Raw genomic sequence first — 24500 nt, forward strand, 5'->3', positions numbered from 1 at the left:
CAAAAGCCCTTAAGAAGCAGAGAATTTTCTCTAGTTAGTAGCAAAAGAGAAAGCAGAGATTGAAAAAAACTGAAAAGGATTCTGTGCCAGTTTGGACATGAAGGGAGTCATGTGCAAAGGACCTGAGCATAACTTCTAAGAGCTGAGAAGTGACCCTCAGCCTACAGCCAGTAAGCAAAAAAAGGACTTAAGTCCTATAACCACAAGGAACAGGACTGTGCCAACAACTTGAATGATCCTCGAATTGGATTCTCCTCAAGAGGCTCCAGATGAGAACCCAGAGCAGGTGACACCTTGAATTTTGGTCTTGTGAGATCCTAAGCAGAGAACCCAGCTGAGCCCACCTGGACTTTTGACCTACAGAACTGTGAGATAATAAATGGGGTTAGTTTAAAGTCTCTAAGTCTGTGTCAATCTGTTATATAGTGATACAAACTGAATATACTGCAAAGGAGCAAGAGAGAAGTTTTGGGGGGTAGAAATATTCTAAATATTGATTGTGATTATGAAAATGATTACGTGGGTATATATACTTGTCAAAACTCAACCAACTGGGGACTTCCCTGGTGGTCCAGTGGTTAAGAATCCACCTTCTAAGGAGATGTTGGTTCAATCACTGGTTGGGGAACTAAGGTCCCACATGCCATGGGGCAACTAAGCCCATGCGCCACAACTACTGAGTATGTGTGCCACAACTAGAGAGCCTGCGTGCCACAACTAGAGAGAAGCTCAAGCGCCGCAACAAGGAGCCCGTGTGCCACAGCACAGGATCCCCCATGCCGCAACAAAGATCCAACGTACTGCAGCTAAGACCCGATGCAGCCATAAATAAATAAACAAATATTTTTAAAAACCTCAACCAACTGTATACTTAAAATAGATGCATTTTATTGTATGTTAATTATACCTTAATAAAGTTGACTTAAAAAAAGCTTCCCTTTTATCTGCTTTATGTATATGGATTCCATGTAGGAGTCTGTAGCAGTTGTTCAACTGCTAAAAATATTTTAAAATCACCACTTTAGAAGTTTGGTAAAAATGGCCAAGAAGTATCCTAATATTTTGTGTCACAGGGAGCCAACCATAATATAAACAATATAGCAGGGGAAAGGATGCATCACCTCATATTCCATATACCCTTTAGGGGCTGCTCTAGAGAATTATAACCTTCTTGTTTCTGGCTCACTGCTCATATGGCTCATGTCCAATTTATCTCTGTATCACCATGCGTATCACCAAATATACACTCAAATATTTGCTGAGTTTAACATAACACACTAACAGTATTAAAAGGTATAATAAAAAGTGCTGTAACACAATCTGGCCCTCTTTGGTAAAGCTGCTAATACACACCACTCCTATGGATATTTCCTTAAGAAATTCTTGCATAAATACACCAAGAGACACATACAAGAATGTTGATAGCAGCATTGTTTATAAAAATAAAACCAAAACAACTAAACTTTCAGCTAAGAAAATGGATAAGTAATTTACGATACATAGACAATGAAATACTAAATAGCAAAATGGTAATTAATAAGGTTAAAAATCCATATTGATGAATTTCAAGAAATATAATGTTCAGTGGGAAAAAAGCAAGTTGCAGAATATTACAGGGTACAATACCATCTAAGACAATACAATATATTGTCAGAGTGGTGGTTACAACGTGGTGGATGAGAGGGATGTTTTGGGAGTAGTCATACAGGAAGCTTCCATTTTATTAGCAGAGTTTCATTTCTGAAGCTGAGTGGTGAGTTAATGGGTATTCATTTAATTTTTCTTTGAATGTATTTATATATTTAGAAATTTTCATATATAGTTTTTAAAGTTCTATACCAAGGGTCTGCAACTAAGGCCTGTGGGCCAAATCCAGCCTGATGCTTATTTTTATAAATAAAGTTTTATTGGAACACAGCCATTTATTTGTTTACATGTTGTCAATGACTATCCTACAACATCAGAGTTGAGTGGTTGTGATAGAGAAGCCTAAAATATTTACTATTAGGCCCTTTACAGAAAATGTTTGCCAACCTCTGTTTGATTTCAAGGTATACAGTGCAAATGAAGAAGCAATTAATTCTGAAATAATACGAATACAATCATGGTTATGGTTATTGGGGAAAATGATCATCAGTGTTATTGATAGCCAGATAAAGGAGGAAGGGAGGAAAACAAGCAAAAACTAAATAAGCTTTAGTCCACTGCTGTCCAACAGAACTTTCTGTGATGATGGTAATATTCTATATCTGCACTGTTCAATATGGTAGCCACTACCTACGTCACTTTTGAGCACTTGAAATGTGGCTATTGTGACTGAAGAACAGAATTAAAAATTTTACTTATACTTAATTATTTTAAATAGCCACATGTACCTAAGGACTATTGTATTTGACAGTGCACCTGTTGTCAGCAGTTGTCACCTGAAACCTAGAAGGGGGTACTTATTCAAGGGAACAATGGGAAACAGCGTTGCCTCTAGTTTAGAAAGTTTCAGCCACTGAAGGAAAGGCAAACATATGGATAATTATAAGGGCAAGGTTACATACAGATCTGAGAATCATACAATATTAATAAAAATAGAGCCAAATAATTACTCTCTGAAAGAAAGAGTATGTAAAGTAAGAGAAGCAGAGAGCCAATCTTGAGATTTGGGGACTTCCATGTTAATTTGTTAAGTTAACAAACATTACTAGGTGGGTCAGAAGCACAACAGCTAGAGAGATGGCAGGGAAACCAGAAGAGTTATGACTTAAAATCAAGAAGATGAGAGTTAAAAATGCTACACGAGAATGAAGAAGACTTTCGGAATAATTAGTGCTTTAGCCAGAAAAGCCTTAAAAATAAAAGACTTGGATACCAATAATGACTTTCTCTTCATTTAACCAAGACAAATGTCTGTAAAAGATATGCCATATTATCATATTTTCTATATTTGTCACATATAAAGATGTTCACCTTTTATTACTTTGCCCAATTATCAAGTAGTCCAGATATGTTTAGCTTCCACTAAACATTTGTCTAGAGATAGGGTCCTAGTGTTAAGCTTTTCAAAAAGTCTTTCATTAGATTGACATTTGTTCCCTTTTCTAGTATGATACATTATACTTCATCCTTCCTCATCCAAACCACTAAGAAAATATTCCACAAGCTTCTAAAAGTAAAAATATCAGTTTATATATTGCACAAGAATACACTACAAAAAAGGAACATTTGAGGAACAAACTACCTTACCTCCCAACAGTCAGCTGAACTGCTTTCTATAGATTTGATGAAATCAGTTATCTGGTTTCCATGGCTTAGCAATAGTTTTTTGTTTTTTGTCATTGTTGTTTTAGTTTCGAGTTTGAAAAAAACTTGCCTGATAATATACAGACACAGAGTAATATATTTAGTATCCACGCTAATCAGTACTGGCATAAGGAATACAAAATATTCCTTGGAGAACCTGTCTAAATACTTTATTTAGAAAATGACATGATCTTACTCTTTAGAATAATTAGAACAGGGGACAATCTGCCATTTTCAATTGTTAATTTTATTCTACAGTTCTCTCAGAATTTATGATATTTATAGTATGCTACCACTTATTATACTAAATTTTACCAACAAGAAGATTGGAATGGTAGGTAGAAAAGAACACAGCATGAAATCTAGGAAAGAATACAGGGTATGAAGTTACAGAGACCTTGATTTAAGTCCTGGCTATTATATACATTAACTGAACCTCACTGAGCCTCCACTATCTGATCTGTAAAACAGGGATAATGATATTTACCTTGAAAGATGTTATGAAAACTAAATGAAATAATGTATTCTGGGTACCTAGACAGAGAACCCAACAATGTTAGACACCCAAACAGTTGTTCCACTCTCACTCCCAAGCATCTGAGGTCTCTTCTATGCTCTCCCCCTCCTCGAAAACAAGATTTATTTAAAACAGAATAATAGAATTTCTGTTACTTAATAGGACAATATATAACGTGTATAAACAAGTTTCAAAATTAACAAAAACACTCTTCATTATCTCATTTGCTCCTCACAGAAGCCAAAGGAGATAAGATAGTGCAGGATTATCCCACATTTAACAAGGAAAAAGGAAATAAGTCCAATAAGCTGGTATTATTTAAAGAGCTAATGGCACCAGCTCTGAAGGCAGAGAGACCTGCCAGAGTTGAATACAGGCTTTGTCATAGTTTCCTCATATGTAAAATGGGAATGATTCATCCTGCAAGGATTAAAATGAGATTGATTCTTCATTCACTCATTCATTCATTCATTCTTCAATATGTATTAATTTACAAACATTTAGCACATATTAGTAATCAAACACTGTACTAGGTAGCAAGGATGGAGTCTCAAGTGATACAGACATAATCGTTGCCTTCATGGAATGTATAGTTAAGTGGGAGATAAGGCATTTATCACATAATCACACAGATACAGGTAAAACTACAACCACGTTAAGTACTTCAAAGATGAGATAAACCATTTTATGAGACCATCATATTGGGTGGGAGTGTAACTGGGTTAAGGAGATCATGGAAGTCTTCCTCAGCAAACAACACAAGAAAAGAGATCTGAAGAAATGATGAAGGGAGCAAAGAAGGAGTTTTGACCAACTCAAGAGGAGAGATACAAGGATACTGACATTACAGTTTCCCCTACAAATGGTCCACGAGAACACCCTACAGTGAAGCTCAAAGTTGACAAGTCCTACCCACAGGCTAAAAGAGAGACTATGCACGGAAAAGAAAACTTTAAAATAAATTCTGTTATTGAGACCACCAGAATTAAAAAGAGAAGATAAAGCACAAAAATCTGTTATAAAAAAAGAACATTCAGGGAACAAAAGGATATTAAAACCATGTTTAAAAGATTAAAAACTTAATAAAAGAGTTGAACTATAAAGCTGAAGAGGTCTCCCAGACAGTAGAGCATAATGACAAAGAACAATAATAGAAAAAAGAAATTTGAAGGACTAGGCCAGGAGTCCTTAATAATTAGAATTCCAGAATAATTAAGTCCAACATCTTAATAATTAGAATTCTAGAAAGAGAAAAAAGGGAAGAATTAATTTAAGAATCAAAGGACATATTGATAATATTTCATAAGCTTTTAAAAAGAAAAAACACTAGATCAGATATGAAGAATGAAGAATCAGATGGTTTGGAGTTCTCAGTACCAACACAGGAAACAAGAAAACACAAAGAATTGTCTTCAACATTTGAATAAAAATTGTTTTTAACCTTTAATTCTATACCCAAGTATGAGCACAGAAAAATGACATCTTTATAACACAGTATCTCAAAAAACTTACCTCCCATGCCCAGTTTCTCAAGAAAATACTGGAGGATATTCCACCAAAGAACAAAGTAAACCAAGAAAAAAGATGTGATACAGACAGCTGGAGATCCAACATAGGAGAGAGACAAAGGAAGGTCCCAGAATAACTGCATTACATGAGACACAGAGGGCAATTAATCCAGATTAGAGGAGTAACACAAGACATACTGAGGGCTGTCATCACTAAGATCCTATCAACTGTTAATGTAAGAATAGAACGTCCAAGAAATATAAGGAAAAAAATAATCAATTGTTTAATAAATCCCTGAGAAGGCAGGAGGGAATGAGATATGATCCAAAGCTGAAGTGAAACAGTCATCTTTAGATAGTTATTGAGACTCTTTGGAAGAGTCTTGAACACGGATGAAGCCTGTAATGGGACCATAATGGAGTTCCCTTTTAATGGTTTCTATTTTCTCTGTAAATTAGGAAGACCACTTGCTAAGTGTGAAAGAAAAGGGGTAAGTCAGATTTGAGAAGGGAAAAAGGTGAAAAAATTGTTGAAAATAGTAGAGAAAGTCAACCAGGGAAATACAGTAGGATATCTGAGCAGTGTGAGGGTCCATTTGATACTGGTTCTACATTAATTTATAATCATGAATCTGTTCTGTTGAAAAGTTTTCTTCAACAGTGCTTGGCTACTTAGATGCAGATATAGAGAGAGTGGTTCATCCAGAGCTGGGATTTCATTTCATTTCATTTCATTTATAGGCTAGTGTGTTATTTAAATAATGAACCATATACTCTAACCAGGATAAAGAAGAAAATGAGATAGGATAATATGCCCAAAGTGATCAGGATAATGCCAGGATAATACCAAGCAATCAAAAAAAATATATAGCTGCTATTACTACTAACCATGGTCCTCTGGCAGTAAGTGATTTCATTATTCTAATTTGTAATCATTTCTATGTATCTCTCTCTTTGACTAGACTGAGCTCTTTGAGGATAAGAAGAGTGTCTTGTTCATTTTTGCTTCTTCCCAAAGCCTAGCATAGCTACTACACTCTAAGTGACTATTAAATGTGTATGATGAAATCAATGACTCAAATCTCCTGTTTCCAAGCTATTCATATAAATATTTAAAAAAAAGATTCTACTTAAGGCATTATAACTTTAACAAAAATCCAGAAAATAGACCTTACCAAGACAGCTGCTGAAGGACCACTGTCATTTCAATGATAGAAACTTACTAAGTAGCTAACAGCATTAATGGGAGTTTTCCAATACTGCAGACTATGAATAAGCATGCAGAAGAAAATGAATGAACACATACAACATGAAAATTGAGAATATATTTTCCTATTTTTAAGGGATAGGAGGGACTCCTGCCTCTATTTTTTTTTTTAATCATTTCAATACCCTCTAATGTTTCATGCAACGAGTAATCTGAAGCATAACCTACCCAATGATGATCAAATGCCTAGGTGCATAAGGACTTCAAAGTAAGTTCAAAGATACATAATCTGATTGCTGGCTAGGCCCATTAACCTCCTCTTTGATCCTGGCAGGGGGTAGGTCCCCCAAATAATTCTGTACCTTTCCTGGTGTATAAAAGACCATAGGGTTTTAGGAAAGAGATCTTTTTTGGCTGTGGATTCAATTTAAAAAACATAAAGATGGGGCTTCCCTGGTGGTGCAGTGGTTGAGAGTCTGCCTGCCGATGCAGGGGACACGGGTTTGTGCCCCGGTGCGGGAGGATCCCACATGCCGCGGAGCGGCTAGGCCCGTGAGCCATGGCTGCTAAGCCTGTGCTCCGCAACGGGAGAGGCCACAACAGTGAGAGGCCCGCGTACCGAAAAAATAAAAAAATAAAAAATAATAAAAATTAAAGATTTTATTTTTGCTGATGCTTAAACTAATACAGTGTTCATTTAAAAATATGCAAAGGGGAAAGTATATAGTTAACAGCTTTGTTGTAATAAGCAGATGGTATATGGGGAATTACAAACTTAAATGTGAGCTGTATTAAAAATATTTTTTAATAAAGGAGTTGTTTGAAACTGAGTATATATATTTCCCTAGAGAAACCAGGTTATACTGGGAGGCCAAGTCTCCAGTTGGTCCTTGTAAGTCTGAAGCACTGTGTAACACCTAATAAGATACTAAAATGTCTAAACCTTTAGGTCCAACATTTTATGGGAAAATGTATGCAGAGTTCTCATCTGGGATGTCAAAACAATCCCTTGTCTCTCTTACCACCTGTATCCTAACCAGCAGAAGTCAGAACAGGATAGAAGCCAGGAAAGGGGATTTCAGACAATAAACAAAAAGGAAATAAAAAATTTTGCAATACGATACTTTTTAGTTCAGTTTTACTCTCTCCATCCCTCCATTTTTCCAAGTTTCCAGTAAATGTCCTGTCTCTACTTTCAAGGAAAGAACTCGTAGTTTCTGGACAGAGTTTATCTCTTTTCCAGAGGCACTGCAGAAAAAAAAGAGCGCCCATTCCTGCTGCACCCCGTTCTCAACACCTCTGATTTGTAAAGCAAGCAATTCAATGAAAGCAATGTGGTTGGACAGTCATTAAGAACAATACATTTGAGAGGGATGGGTTGAAAATAAAGATAGAATAATCAAAAGTTTGGGTCCTTGAGACAACAGGAGAGAATGAGATACAATTCAAAGCAGAACTTGTCTATCAGCAGTGAGGGCAAACCTGGCAGCATGTTAAAAAAGTTTTCTGCTCCTCTACCCTTTGTCCTTTACTTGAGTTAAAGTTAAAGATACATATAGGTGTATAAACAGAGAAAGACCAAGATCGAATTTTGTCATACAAGAAACTGTAACCCTACATTTCAGGGTAGAGACATTTTCATATAACTACGAGTTACATTTGCTCTTGTTTTACCCACAGGCACCTCATAAAATATTAATGCACAAGTTTACCTATCAATTAAGCATAAAATGGTAAAATTTTAAAAAGCTAAGCTTTTAAAAAATAATCATATATTAATAACCACTATACAGTAAATATCTGCTGCTGCTAGGGAATAATACAATCTTTTACTATGATTTGGCTTTAAACATTTTCTTAAACTAAAATTAATTCAGATTACATGAAACAGAGGTCACCTAAACAATACCAAGTATATTCCAACAAAATGCGAGGTAGCTTGGCTGCTATTGTATAGACTCAATCCCATACACCCAACAGTCACTCATGAGTTGTTTTGTCTTTAATGATACAATATTACCACAGATATTAAGGCTGTATTACCTTCATAATGTTAACTAAATCTGTTTGATAGTAGCGATCCTGGTGTGCATTTGCTGCCGCTAATGTAAGAAGATAATCATTCCTTGCATGGGTAGCTTTGGAATTACACTCCGATCGCCGGGCTTTTAACTAAAACGTAGTAAGAGAAAAGAAAAAGTCAGTGCAAACTGATACTGTACTGAAAAACATATGAGGATACCACTCTTAGTTGGCTCCCCAACAAGAGTAAAGATGACCATGTAGAGAAACATTTATATGCATATAAAAATTCTCCAACACTATTGAAGAATTAAATAAACAGTGACTAGAACTGTTTGACACAGTAAGAGTGCTTTCAAATATTTGTTATTTACACTTTAAGAATTTCCAAAGCTTTTGAGAGAACTTCATAATGTTTTGCTCATTTTATTATGATGGGAAGATAAAGGTTCTCAAATTAAGTAAGTCCCTTATCTTCAAAGACTTGGGTAAATCTGCTGGAGTTAGAAAACAGTTTGAAAAAAAATCAGCACCCCCTAATGTGCCAAAAGAAATGCATGCTAGTTGGGAGCCAGGCAGACAAAGGTAGGTCACTAAGCTTATTTATCAGGTATTCTACAGCTTGAGGATCCCACAGGAAAAATTCACTTGCATCTGGCCCGAAATATCTGCTCAGAGGTATAAATCTGAGTGAAATGGATTTTATTGAGCTTTCTAAAGCCCATGGACTTGTTAAAGTCTCTTGGACTAAGTGTTGAAGACAACAGGCTACCTAAGCAGGTTAGGTATAGAAACTTATCTCTAAAGCAATCTTGAGAAGCAGGGAGTATCCAAAGTGCTGACACTTAGTTGAAAAACCCTCATGAACTGGGAAAAAAAGTTCTTCCCTAATGACTTTAAAATGCTTCTCTAAATGGAAATCAGATGGAAATAATTGAACTGCACCCTCAAAAGGCCCAATTCTTTTTTTTTTAAGCTAAGGTTTCTCAATTGTGAAATACAGTTTTCAAAACCTCACCTTTACACTTGCCTTCTGTAAACTGATTCTTGATTGAAAAAGACTAAGTTTAGATCTATAATAAAAATAGAAAAGTATGTTAATAAAATTATCAAATTACATCATAATAAAATGATTAAGTATTATAATTACTAAATTTTAAAAAAAGTGACCTTTCCCCGTGACACTATTCTAAAAGAGAACTAAATAAATGGAAAACCAAAAGCAATGATTATTTTCTTTTATTTTACTACAGGAAGAATTTAATATTATGGTGAAACAGAAAATAGTGGGATTAATAAAATTAAAATATCCTGAATGACAAAAATACAATTTGACGAATCCAATATGTTGGTATCTCCTAATAAACAAGAGTCAACAAACTATAGATTATTCCCAGTATCATACAATTGCACATACTTTAATTTCCGCAAGGAAGCTTAAAAGAAGCCCATGGATAACCAACCTATGGAGACAAAGATTAGCAGGCTTTCAGGGCCATGTGCCAGGAATGTGCCATGAATGTGCCAATGCCAGGAATGCAATCTACTGTATGATACTGACCAGGCTCTACAAAGACCTTAATTCCATCACATCTCCCATTAAAAGTTCTTCTTGTTTGGGTGCCTGCCTATGTGCTCCCTCCACTCTTAACATATCTATAGTATTCAGAACACAGAGATAAAGCCCTTGGACTTTCTGCCCTAATATGATTTTGTTCTATTTAAGCTTCTCTTTTCTGGTGTCCTTATTTCCCTCAATCCCTCTCAGCTCGGGAGGGGAACCATAATCTAACAATCAGTAATTAAAATATCTTGGCTTTATGCAAACAACTAGAGAGAACCATAAGGAGAAAAATGCTAAGGAACAACCAACATTCCCCACAACCAGTAATTTCTGAAGCTGCAATGTTTGTCTTGACTGCAGTGTCATAGTGATTGCCATGGGAAAAGTCAATGAATGTGCTGGAAGCTATGCCATAATATGAAATAAAGTTGCAGACCGTTTGGTATTGGAAGACAGAGCAAGCCAGTCTCTGCAGAGCAAATGTGAGGACAGAAAAAGCAGCCCTCAACTTTCTAGCAAGAGAGAAACATTCAAGGACGTACGTACAAACATGCATTCCAACTACTCCACTACTAAAAAAAAAGCTGGGTCTAAGAGACTCCTGCTATTTTTCTACCTTGCCATATTCATATTTGATGGGGGTTTTCTTTGTTTTTATTAATCAGATTCCTATTCATTTTGATCTAGAAAAGCAAAGGCCACAGACTTTAAAATTTGAGAGCGCCTGTTCAGGGTTAAGAAAGACTCTGTTTGGGGTATACTCATTTCGACTTTTTTTGTAGCCATTATCTAAATAGTCTGAGTTGCATCTGGATTTTCCAATATAAGGATTCAAATCTCTGGCTTCTGCTTCATTTTCTAATCCTCATACAATCCTTTTGTGGTAATAAAGAAGGTACTAGTAATAGGTAAAATAATACAGTTCCTGCCCTCAAAGATTATTATCTAGAGCAAACAAAATACATACAATGAACCATACTACATACTCCTCTTCCTCACCTACCTTCCATATGTTAATGTTCCTTAGGTTTCCAAACTCAACTTCTCATCTCATTTTATATATGATTTTTTTCATCTCTTTAACTATCATCTGATATGCAACTGACCCCCCAAAGCAAGATCTTCAGGCCCAAATTCTCATCTGAGAGTCAGATATATAACCCTCTACCAAATCCCCACGGTCCCACATATTTATCAGAACATACATATTCAAAGTGGAACTCAGCCATCCCTTCAAACTGTATCCTTCCTTCTATGCTCTCTCCTAATGTACACATCTCTATCTGTCAAATCATCTATCAAAACTATTGGGTTAGGGCTTCCCTGGTGGCGCAGTGGTTGAGAGTCCGCCTGCCGATGCAGGGGACACGGGTTCGTGCCCCCGTCCAGGAGGATCCCACGTGCTGCGGAGCGGCTGGGCCCGTGAGCCATGGCCGCTGGGCCTGCACGTCCGGAGCCTGTGCTCCGCAACCGGAGAGGTCACAACAGTGAGAGGCCCGCGTACCACACAAAAAAATAAAAATAAAAAAACTATTGGGTTGGCCAAAATGTTCGGTTGGGTTTTTCCGTAACATCTTATGGAAAAACCCGAAGGAACTTTTTGGTCAACCCAATATATACAGCCCAGTTTTCATTCCCCTTCCTGATCTTCCTTCTCATCTCGACTTAGCTACAAACTTTTTTTTGTGGTTGTGGTTGCGGACGCGCATGGCTCAGGAGCCCAGCCACTCCGTGGCATGTGGGATCTTTCCGGACCTGGGCACGAACCCGTGTCCCCTGCATCGGCAGGCGGACTCTCAACCACTGCACCACCAGGGAAGCCCTCATCTCTACTTAGAAAAACCATTCTTCAGAACTGTGTCCAAACATCACTTTTTTCTATAAAGGTTTCCTTTTTCATTAGGCAAAATTAATCTATTTTCTATGCTTACATAAAAGTGTTTTCACACAACTACTAAAATAAATTAATTACTAGGTGAGTGACTTTAGGTACTTAACTTCTTTAAGTTTACCGTGAATAAACAAATCATAAATCTACTTTAAAACACGTTTGTTTTTAATTCTAGGCTTTAAACTTCTTGAGGGCAAAACTTACCTACCTCATCTCTGTATCCATAGTACCCGATATAGAGTAATCATTCAATAAACACTTAGTGAGTGAATTAAGATAAAGAGGCATTTCTCTCTCTGTTGTAGAATTAATTTTCCAGAAAAGTTACACATTGAATTAAATGTCTAATTTGCTGTATCCCCTTTGAATCTGGGCTATATTTGAAGGCAGTTTCTTGTTATCAGCACCTGTGAATTAGACCCTGTCAAATCCACACTTCTCAGGAACAGCCCCACAATTGTCCTCATTTTCACCCTGTGGACCTTGGCTAAAGTAGGTACTTATATATGCTCTACAAATCTGTCAATTCTCTGTTCTAGAATCCCTGAGCATTTTAAAAAACAAGTTCTTAAGAACCACCATGAAAGGATATTCCTAACGGAAAGCACCTAATCTAAAAACTTCAGGTCTAACTGGGAAGATGGGTTCACTGACTCTATGAAAGTACAGGAAATATTTGTATGCTTATAAAAATAAAATAATAAAGATAAACTAAGTTAGGGAAATATTAAATATGTTTTCCAGTAACATTAAACACTTTATGAGTATTCATTTGGGACATCCCTTGGGACAAAATAAACTTTCCAGGAGCCCCTAAATTTTCACAAGATGCCTATGAGATTGCTTAATTTCCTGCAGATAAAAAAGTATATTAGAAAGACAACCCTGACTCCTTCCTAGTCTGTACAAGTGTTCATAGCCTTTCTGATTTCATGACTAGGCGTTCAAACTCCTACATTTTCCATCAGTGAGCTCACCGAACGGGAGTCTCACCTTTCCTCAGAGACATCTTCAGAATCCCATTCTATAACACAGGTTTATTTTTTCTTAAAAAATTTTCATCTTTCCTCAAGTTGTCATTGCAAAAATCTCTACTGCTAGCTTTGCATTTCTTTGTTATAAACTGCCAGTTCCTTCTTTTCCTAATTATTCTCAAAATAAAGGACTTTTAATTTACATATATTGAAAGTAAAATTCACACACAGTTCCTAAAGCATACATTAAAAATTATATACGTTAGAACTTCATATAAGAGAAATTCTGGGGCAAGGTTTCTATACTGAGGTCAGTGGTCTTACTCACTTGATGCGTCCATAGTCCTTCAAAGGCATACTGAGGATCAAGGATTTTCGACTACAACTGATTTACTCTGGCATGAGAAAATTGAGGCTCTAAAACCCTGATATTTAGACACCATAGCAACTTTAACCAGACTTCTGATCATGATCATCTGTCTTCTTTCCTTTTCAAAATTCAATTTAATGTGAAAACTGACTGATCAAATATTCCCATTTTGCTTACATTAATTTAAATAAAAATCAACTAATATAAAAGAAAATTTTATCTCAAGTATGTAACATTTATAGGTCCAATGAAACCAATATAACCTAAGAATGACTCTATGCCCTGTATTAACAGAAAACAAAGTACTGGCAAAAATAACATTTATTTGTATAATCACTTTTTCAGAAATGCTAAGACACATACTTTGCCTCGATGTCAGCTTTCTCTCGTACTGCGTGAGCCATCTGTTCAGTCTCAAAGTACTTCTTTTTGCCTTTAGCTAAATCTTTCACTGTCTCTTGCAATTCAGTTTGGATCTTTGTCAACTGGTCCACACACTGTAAAATACAAAGTGCAATTATTATGATTTTAGTCTTCAGGCTTAGAGAAAATGAGTTTGCCCTAAGAACTATGCACTATGCCCTCAGGATGGAAACCCAAGAGAAGAATCAGCACTTTTAGTACCCTTCAAATTGCAAACTGAAATACAGTGAACAGCTGATACTCCCATCTCAAGTAATGTATCGAATAGTGTCACAGTTTGCTTAACAACTCTGCTTTGAGAAATAACCTCTGAGTGCTGCTGATAACTGACATTAAGCTAAGGCATAAGAAGAGCAACAGTGAAAATGCTCTCAGTGTTGGAGTACAGCAATAAAGGCAAAAGATTAAAGCAATTCTGTAATCTTCACAATATTAATAAAGTTTCTCTATATGTTTGGGGAACTGATGGTGCAAAGGGTACTGAAGGATTCACTTCTGGGAAAGGAGGATTGAGATCTGAGAAGTCTGGCCACAGAGCAACTAAGCCCATGCGCCACAGCTACTGAGCCTGCGCTCTACAGCCCGCGAGCCACAACTACTGAAGCCCATGTGCCTAGAGCCTGTGGTCTGCAACAAGTGAAACGACCCCAGTGAGAAGCCAGCACACTGCAACGAAGAGTAGCCCCCACTCCACACAACTAGAGAAAGACCGAGCGCAGAAACGAAGACCCAATACAGCCAAAAATATAAATAAATAAGAAATCTGAGAAGTCTGACAGGATAAGCCCAAGATGAAGGAGAGAAGCAAGAAACCTGGGTACCACATAACAATTATTACTCAAAACTATTCCCAACTCAACTCTTTGGATACACATACAGATTCTAGGAGAAGAGACAGACATAATAACTTAAAGAAATACTTAACAAATAAACTCTTATAACACAATGGGGCCAAAGTAACACTGCTTTGGGACCCTTCTGGATATCCAAAGGGGGAATTATTTTCCCCAGTTTGAAACAAACCACTGAGAAGTTTCACCAGTCTGAGGCCAGTTCAGGGCAGCCCCCATTGAAAAACTTCTGAGCCTGGAATAGCATCGTCAGTGCATGATGCAGACTGAAAAAACACAGCAAAGCAGGAAGAGACATTGGTAAGTAAGGGACTATTTTGCCACGGTGAGCAGTGTGGAAAAGAACAAGGACATCAGAAAAGCAAGGATAAAGCACAAATAAACTTAGACATGTGACATATAGGCTAGAGTTTCACTACTTTACAGGAAGTGAGAGATCTGGAAGGTTCCCTACGGGTACATTTACTGAGCACTTAATAAGTGTCAGGCTGTGAATAAAGGGTAAAACAAGACAAAACAAAAAAACACCTCTTTCCCCGCTGCATGAAAACTGGACCCTTAACTTCCAAGGCCTGTGTTTCAACAGAAACCTGACTAAGACACAACGTCAACTGGGTTATTCAGCAACACTACGTATAAATATGAATTCACCTGATGGGTAAATTGCATCAACTTGGGAGAAACTACAAATGAACTACAAATATTTGATGGAGAAGTCTTGGCTTTGGGCTTCTGTGAGTATGGTGATTCCTGTATCTGGACATGTCCCTTGCAGGGACCTTGGAAGCTCTGTCTATAGAGCTGTAATAAAAGGTTTTCCTCTCCTTTAGAGTCTGCAGCTACCCCTGCACATGTGAGTCTCATTTCCTTGTCCCAGACCTGTCGCCTGGGGACCAAATAGAATAACTCTGATTAGCTATGTAGACTGAAGCATACTGGTGGGAGAACTAATTCTACTAATGCAGGATGCCGCCCTGCTGCTTAACTGTGTTCCCTGTCCTAATGTCCTTCTAAGTAAACCTCATGCCAGGTGTGGCCTATGATACTCATGAGTCTGAATGTTTAGTTACATTTAAGAAGACTCCCTATGTGCACTGCACAAGCACAATACACTATGTCTAGCACTTTATAGGTATTACATCACATTTAGTCCTCAAAATAACTCTGTGATAAAAGTATTCATATTAGTCCAATTTTAAGATGAAGAAACAGACTTAAAGAGGTTAAACAACTTACCCAAAGTCATACAGTGAAATTTACCATGTAATCCATTATAGTATGTACCCTAGTTTTGTGATAACCATGTTTTTAAGGTTTCACACAGAGTTACTTTATCTTAAAATAGTAAGCTTTAAAAGAATTGACATATAACTCACAAACCCCAGTGGTTTTTAGGATATTCACGAGGTTGTACAACCATTACCTCTGTCTCATTCCAGAACATTTTCATCACCCTAAAAAGAAACCCCATACCCATTAGCAGTCACTCCCATTTCCACCTACCCCCTAGCCCCTGGCAACCACTACTCTACTTTCTGTCTTCATAAATTTCCTATTCCAGACGTTCTGTTTAAATGGAATCATATAATACACAGCCTTATACATCTTTTATCACTTTGCATAATGTTTTCAGGGTTCATCTATGTTGTATCATGTACTAATTCTTCCTGCCTTTTTATGGCTGAATAATGTTTCATTATATAGACATACTAAAATAGTAAGCTTTTATCTTGCAACAAATCTTTAATTTTTAATAGTCCTTATCATAAACAAATCTCTTATTTACTAAATAATACCGTGACAACCTGACACTCCCATAGAGAAGTGCTAAACATCCCAATAATGCCATGTTTGCATGTGTGAAGAGCTGAAAGAATGCTCCATGGCTACAATTAGATATTAATAACTAGGAACTGGGGCATGGTCTGAAAAAACACAACTGTGTTTAATGGGCAAATGGGATGGATTATTTAAAAGAGGAGTCAGGTGTAAGGTATCTACATCCAAAATGTTCATCCAAAACAATGAAACTTGGCCTCAGAAAACTAATCAATGAAGGGAAGCCCAAGAGTCCCAGGGTGATATTAAGCAATATTAAGAAAGGGTCTGCTAATTTGAATATTTTGAGAGGAAACGAAACACAGTAGGTCAAAGGTTTTCCTGAGGACTGCAAACCATGTGGATAGGATCTCAGTATATTCACACAAAGTGAACACCATGGGTACCTGTACATGAGCACACATGCATGCACACCTGCGTGTGCGCACACACACACACACAGAAACATAAACACACAGTCACTCACTCCTTATATCCCTACCCTTTAAAGGACATTTATCCTTAGTCTCGGGTAACCAAACATCTTATAGAGATTACTTAATTCATTTTCATTTATAAAAGGTTATTAAATTAAATTACTTTCTATATGTGCCACAATATCAGATGAATTTTGTGACAGTTCATATCTTTAAAAGGATTTCTCAAAAATCTCATCAGAAAACGCTGGCTGATTCTATTCCTACTTGCTTTTTCCCTTTACATAAGTTTCTAAGATACTGTTTATCAAACAGTATTAGAGATAGTTTGTGTGCACACTGAAGAGATCTCTTGTGATCCTTTCTCCCCTAGCATTCATTAAAACGACAACCAAATGTTTCCATCACCCACGTGAACTGTTTCAAGTGAGAGTAAGCTGGGTTCTTCTTCAAAGGAAAATGCCTGCACATAACAAAATATCAAACATATTTATTAAATAAAAGTCATCAAACTTAATTTGCAAAGGAACAGGACTTCCTTTCCAACTTTTAAAATAAGTTTCTTCTGTATAAATCCAATTTTCTGAGGTGGATTAAGTCATATATTTAAAAACAAGCTTAATAATAACTACGTTAAGAAAAGCCTTGATGTGATATATGCCCAGCTCTTTCCCAAGAGTTATCAGCACTGAGCAGACAGAGAAATGGATGTGTAAGTGTACATTAGGGCTAAGGGATCATACAAAATGACAAACTTGGATATTAAAATTCAGGAACCTAGTAAAGAAATTAAAAGTATGATTCCTGAGTATGACAGATACTAGGACAGATAGACTTGCTAATAACTTGAAGACACGAATAAAAATAAAAGTAACTTGGACCAATACATTGAAGGCCTACAAACTAGTACATCCTCTGACCCAGCAGTCCTGTCCTGGAAATTCATCCTAAGAAAATAACTTTTGGGACTTCCCCGGTGATCCAGTGGTTAAGACTCCACGCTTCAGCTGCAGGGGGTGCAGGTTCAATCACTGGTCAGGGAACTAAGATCCCAAATGCCGCACTGTGCGCCCAAAAAGAAAGAAAAAGAAAAAAAAAAAGAAAAGAAAAGAACTTTTTAAAAAGTTAACTTTTATTACCTTAGTGGTAATAAAACAGAAGAATGACTAAATAAAGCAGAGTAAATGAAAAATTTATTCAGAAGTAAAAAATAATAAACATAAAGCTTGTATAGAAACATTAACAATTAATTAGGAAATAGAGGATGTAGAAAACAGGATATCCTAAAACAAATTATCCATGTATTAATTAAAACACTGTAAAAACTAATTAGGTAAAGGAGTAGGGAATATCTATAAATAGTCTACTGAGGTAAAGAAGTTGTATATATTTTTCTGTAAGCCTATTTAAACATTAAACTCCAAGTATTTTTAAAGGATTGAATACGATTTGGAATTAGGAAGTAGTATATTCAAGTTCTTGCTCAATAATTTACTACCTAAATCTCTCTAACATTCTTAGCCTCAGTTTCATCATTTGAAAAATAATAATATTTACAAATCTAACAGGTTGTCATGAGAATCAAATGAGACTATAATGGATATGGTAGCTGTTTACAAACTCTAAAGTATCATACAAATGTGAGTCCCAATTATTTCAAGGAAGGTAAACTCTAGTATAAATGAGAAAGATATGGATAAAAGCATAGCTAGTTTAATATAAGAACGACAAATGTTAACTAGACTTATTGAGGTGATCATTTTGCAATATACACAAATATCAAATGACTACATTGTACACCTGAAATATGTCAATTTTAACTCAATTTAAAAAAAGAGAATAGATTAAATTTTAAAAAGCCATAGATTATTGTGGCTCTTGTTTTGGTTTATAAGCAAATGTCAGCATACAGAAAGTGATTTAGAAAAAGCCATGATATAATTCTCATTATAATCTTCACAACGGTCAGACGCTTTATAATTGTATCTAAAATTATCCCCAATATTATAAAAGAAAACTGATGAAGTAGAGAAAAATTTAAAAAGAACATGACCATTAAAATGTTACAGAGGGGGGACTTCCTTGGCAGTCCAGTGGTTAAGACTTCACCTTCCAATGGGGGTGTGGGTTCGATCCCTGGAGGGGGAGCTAAGATCCCACATGCCTCACGGCCAAAAAACCAAAACATAAAACAGAAGCAATATTGTAACAAATTCAACAAAGACTTCAAAAAAAATTTACAGAGGGGTTAAAATTCAAATATATAAACAATTCATACAACTCAATATCAAAAAAACAAACAACCCGATTACAAAAATGGGCAGAAGATGTGAATAGACAATTTTCCAAAGAAGATATACAGATGGCCAACAGGCACATGAAAAGATATTCAAGATCACTAGTCATCAGAAAAATGCAAATCAAAACCACAATGTGATATGACTTCACACCTGTTAGAACAACTATCATCAAAAATACCACAAATAACAAATGTTGGCAAGGATGTGGAGAAAAGGGAACCCTGTACTCTGTTGTTGGGAATGTAAACTGGTGCAGCCACTGTGGCAAACAGTATAAAGGTTCCTCAAAAAACTAAAAGTACAACTACCATATGACCCAGCAATTCCACTCTTGGGTGTATGTCCAAAGAAAATGAAAACACTAATTCAAAAAGATACACACACCTCAATGTTCACAGTAGCATTATCTACAATAGCCAAGATATGGAAGTAACCTAAGTGTCCATCAACAGATGAATGGGTAAAGAAGATGTGGTATATATATATATATGTACACATATATATATGTACACATACACATGCCACACACACACAATGGAATACTACTCAGCCATTAAAAAGAATGAAAATTTGCCATTTGCAACAACATGGATGGACTTAGAGGGTATTACGCTTAGTGAAATGTCAGACAGAGAAAGACAAAACTGTATGTTAACATTTATATGTACAATCTAAAAAATAAAACAAACTAGTGAATACAACAAAAAAGAAACAGACTCACAGATATAAAGAACAAACTACTGGTTACCAGTGGGGAGAGAGAAGGGAGCAGGGGCAAGAGAGGGGGTACGGAATTAAGAGGTACAAAAAACAATGTATAAAATAAATAAGCTATAAGGATATATTGTACAGTGTAGGGAATATAGCCAGTACTTTATAATAACTATAAATGAAATATAATCTAGAAAAATTTTGAATCATTACGTTGTACACCTCAAACTTATTATAAATTTTATATATATTATAAAATTTTATATTATAAATATTATACCTCAATTAGAAAATGTTACTGAGGGAGAATTTTAAGTCAAAATTGGTTGTGATCATGACAGAACAAGTTGTTTTAGACTATCTTCCTATAGTCTAGAAACTGTAAAAGTCAGACAAAAGAGATTTTTAGAAATAGCCAGCATTAAACAACAGCAATACAAGGACTGAAGGGACTGTGATATCTGGAAGAACAGAGCACAGCTAGGTAAGCTCTGCATTTACCTTGACTTTTCTTCTTAGGGCAATTGTTGAATCATGGCACAGAGATGTAAGATATAAACACAAAGTGGTTTTTTACTAGACTATGGAAACAGAGGTTGGAGTTTGTGGCTGCCCAAAGAGCAGGAACTTGAGAGGCTAGACCTGGAAAGAAGGGTACTACAGAGAAGCAAATCCAAAAATCTGCATGCACTTTCCCTGAGTCATCAGTTGACTTCTAAATGGCATGTGTGTAGTGAAATTCCAACAAATTCAGGAAAGAACAGTAGCTGAAAGGCTAATGAGCTGAGCAGTGAACAGAGGGATCAGAGAAGCTACATGATGTTGAGAAGACAAAGGTTGGAGTTCAAGTCTTATCAAAGTAGAAATGCTTTGGTAAGCACCCCAAACTTTCAGGTAAGACCCCAGGAATAAGGACATAAGTGAAATAGACCAGACTAAAAAGCCTAAAACCAGACCCTAACACAATCAAAGCGATCTGACAGCATTCTATCTGCCTGTTAGAAAACTTAACTCTCTTTGGAAATAGAAAACATCTTCCAGAGCCTCTATAATTTTTATCCACAGTAGGACTGTGAGGCCTACTAAACCAGTAGACCCAAATAACCAAAAACAAACAAAGAAACAGTAAATGATAAAAAGAGACCTATAGTGATTCAGATAGTGGAATTATGAAACAGAGATTAGGAGTGACACATTTAAGATGATAAAGAAAAAACATGGAGAACTGCACCAGAAACATGGACTCCATTTTTTTTAATCAAATAAAAATTTCAGAACTGAAAAATATACTGAGATTCCAAAAGATAAGTTTTAAAAGCAAATTAAAAATAGCAGAACAGCATAGTAGAACTATATACAATAGGCAAGACACAAAACAACCCAAGTGCCCATCAACAGACAATTGGGTTAAGAAGATGTGGCATGTATAGGGAACTTTATTCAATACTCTGTAATGACCTATATGGGAATAGAATCTAAAAAAGAGTGGTTATACATGTATGTATAACTGACTCACTTTGCTGTACAGCAGAAACTAAGACAATATTGTAAATCAATTATATTCCAATAAAAATTTTTTTTAAAAAAGAGGTGGTATACACACACGGTGAAATATAATTTAACCATAAAAAATAATGAAATATTGCCATTTGCAGCAACATGGATGGACCTAGAGAATACCATCCTAAGTGAAGTAAGCCAGAGAAAGACAAATATTGTATGATATCACTTATACGTGGAATCCAAAAAATAATACAAATGTATCTATATACAAAAAGAAACAGACTCACAGATATAGAAAGCAAACTTATGGTTACCCAAAAGAAAAGGGAGGGGAGAAGGGATAAATTAGGAGTATGGGATTAACAGATACAAACTACTATATATAAAATGGTTAAGTAACAAGGATTTACTGGACAGCATAGGGAACTATATTCAATATCTTGTAATAACTCATAATGGAAAATAATCTGAAAAAAAAATAAAACTGAATCACTTTGCTGTATACCTGAAACTAACAAAACATTGTAAATCAACTCTACTTCAATCAATCAATCAAAACAAATTAAAAGGAAAAAAAGAAATAGAACAGAGTGCTAATTAGCTGCAAGATATCAGTGGAAAACATTCAGACTGAAGTGCAGAGAGAAAAAAGGGTATTAATACAGAAAACGTGGAAAAAGTACAAAAGACATGGACAGAGTCAAAAGGCCTAACAGCACAAAAGTCATAACGGGGAGGTAAATGGAATTATACTATTAAAACATTTTTATATTGTTCATGAGGTGCTAAAATACTAATTCACATTAGACTTTAATAAGTTAATTTAGAGTAAAGTTTGGAGAGCAGTAAAAGTGCCAATTCATGGTAAATTATAGTAAGTCAGAAAGGCATACTGGAATCTCTAAGTTAATTACTAAAAGAATAACAAGATTATAAAATTAAAAAGCTAATAGAGGAAAATTGATAACAAAAAGTGTAACATTACTCAATGTTACTAATCACCAGGGAAATTGCAAATCAAAACCACAATGAGATATTACCTCACACCTGTTAGAATGGTTATTACCAAAAAAACAAATGACAACAAACACTGACAAGGTTGTCGTGAAACTGGAACTGTTGTGCACTGTTGGTGGGAATGCAAAATGGTGCAGCTGTTATGGAAAACAGTATGGCGGTTCCTCAAAAAATTAAAAAAGAACTACCATATGATCCAGCAATCCTACTTCTAGGTATTTATCCAAAAGAAGTAAAATCAGGATCTCAAAGAGATATTAGCATTCCCATGTTCACTGCAGCACTATTCACAAAAGTCAAAATATGGAAACAACCAAAATGTGCATCAATGCATGAATGTATTAAAAAATTGGTATATATATACAATGGAATATTATTCAGCCTTAAAAAAGAAGGAAATCCTATGCATGCAACAACATCAATGAACCTGGAGGACATTATGCTAAATGAAATAAGTCAGTCACAAAAGCACAAATATTGCATGATCCCACTTACATGAAGTATCTAAAATAACCAAACTCATGGACGCAAAGAATAGAATTGTAGTTGTCAGGGATTGGAAAAAAAGGAAGGAGGGAGCTGTTAACCAACAGGTACAAAATTTCAGTTATACAAAATGAGCAAGTTCTAGAGATCATCTGTACAAAAATACTGTATTGTACACTTTAAAAATCTGTTAAGAGGGTAGATCTCATGTTAAGTGTTCTTATCACACTAAAATAAAAAAGAAGAAAATAAAATATAAGATTATCCAAATATAGGCAAAAAAAAAAAAAAGCGTGGGGAGGAAGGGTTGGAGAAGTACAGGAAGAAAAATAGATGATTTCTGATCCTATGTGGAGTCAATTTGTTGTAAAGTTTGGGAAGTACAAATGGAGAAGCCAATAGTTGTGGCTATGTGTTGCTTTTCTTGCTCCATTGGGAACCTATCTCAATTTTCCTTTGGCAAATCATCTTTTCCCATTTTTAGTCCATGTAGTTTGCATGAAGACTGTAACCTCTGTAACCCAAGATAAGTTGATGAGCCTTAATTCTGGTAGTTTTGTTAGTACTTTGGGGAAAGTGGAAAATGTAGGATTGCTAGCTTTGATATTTGTAAATCTAGCACTTTGGGGGGCACCACATAGAGAGAGTTGCTAAAGAATGAAGCCACTGGGAAAAGCAGAGCTAATGGATGGGAAGAAAGACTGAATTCTAATGTCATCATTTGAGGACCTGGATCCACCCCTGCCTGGATTCCATCCATGCTAAAATGTTTAGTTATACATTCTCTTCTTGGCTTAAGCCAGTTTGAAGTAAGTTTCTGTCATTTGTAATTTCAGAGTCCTGACAGGTATGCTCAATATGTACTTAGTGTTTAACAACTGCTTAAACAAACGTCATTATTATCAGCTATAAGTTAATTCACAGATATAAGGACTTGTCAAAGCTCACCTAACATTCTTAACATTCTTTGCCCAGGAATGTTAGTTAAATTCAGGTCAGAGAAGAGCACAAATGGTTTTAACTCTTTCAAAATATTCTGATATTGGGACTTCCCTCGTGGTCCAGTGGTTAAGACTCCGCCCTTCCAATGTAGGGGGTGTGGGTTTGATCCCCGGTTGGGGAACTGAAATCCCACATGCCACATGGTGCAACCAAAAAAAAAAAAAAAATTTCTATACTGAGAAATGTAGAACTTCCAATAATTCAATTACATTTGGTGAATGCATTGGCTATTTGAAACATCGTATTTCCTCCCATTTAGGAAGTAGTATCAACTCTCTACCTCTGTCTCCCACCCTCTCTCTGCAGGCACTGATGGACACACACACACACACACACACACACACACAATGCTTTTTCTTCCATTAGAAAGCAATGTTCGGTCAGTAGTTTATTCGCTATGTTTGTTTTGAAAGATAATTTTGAGCAAAGATAAAACTGAGGCATTCTTAAATATGTTAAAACCCACTGATACTATGTGAGTGCTTGAAAGAGATACATTTAACATATTGATTTCATGCTACTAAAATCATCTTTGGCAAACAAGGACGATTAGGTTTTTTTTGTTTTTGTTTGTAAAAAAGTAGTGATAATCCAAAGGACAATTAGAA

At 35.9% G+C, this 24500-nt stretch overlaps 1 protein-coding gene across 6 annotated transcripts in view; it reads right to left on the bottom strand.

Moving 5' to 3' along the window:
• Window positions 1-24500, bottom strand: part of FCHSD2 (FCH and double SH3 domains 2) — a 295266-nt gene that overhangs the window by 138421 nt on the left and 132345 nt on the right. For all 6 annotated transcript variants that reach the window (XM_049714265.1, XM_049714263.1, XM_049714266.1 and 3 more), the window contains 3 exons: window positions 13708-13841; window positions 9564-9618; window positions 8567-8695 (listed from right to left, as the gene is read on the bottom strand). In XM_049714265.1, coding sequence (XP_049570222.1) covers window positions 8567-8695; window positions 9564-9618; window positions 13708-13841 — 318 coding nt within the window. The remainder of the gene's footprint in view (window positions 1-8566; window positions 8696-9563; window positions 9619-13707; window positions 13842-24500) is intronic.

This window comes from Orcinus orca, chromosome 8 (assembly GCF_937001465.1).
Source record: "Orcinus orca chromosome 8, mOrcOrc1.1, whole genome shotgun sequence".
NCBI classification, from domain to species: Eukaryota; Metazoa; Chordata; class Mammalia; order Artiodactyla; family Delphinidae; genus Orcinus; species Orcinus orca.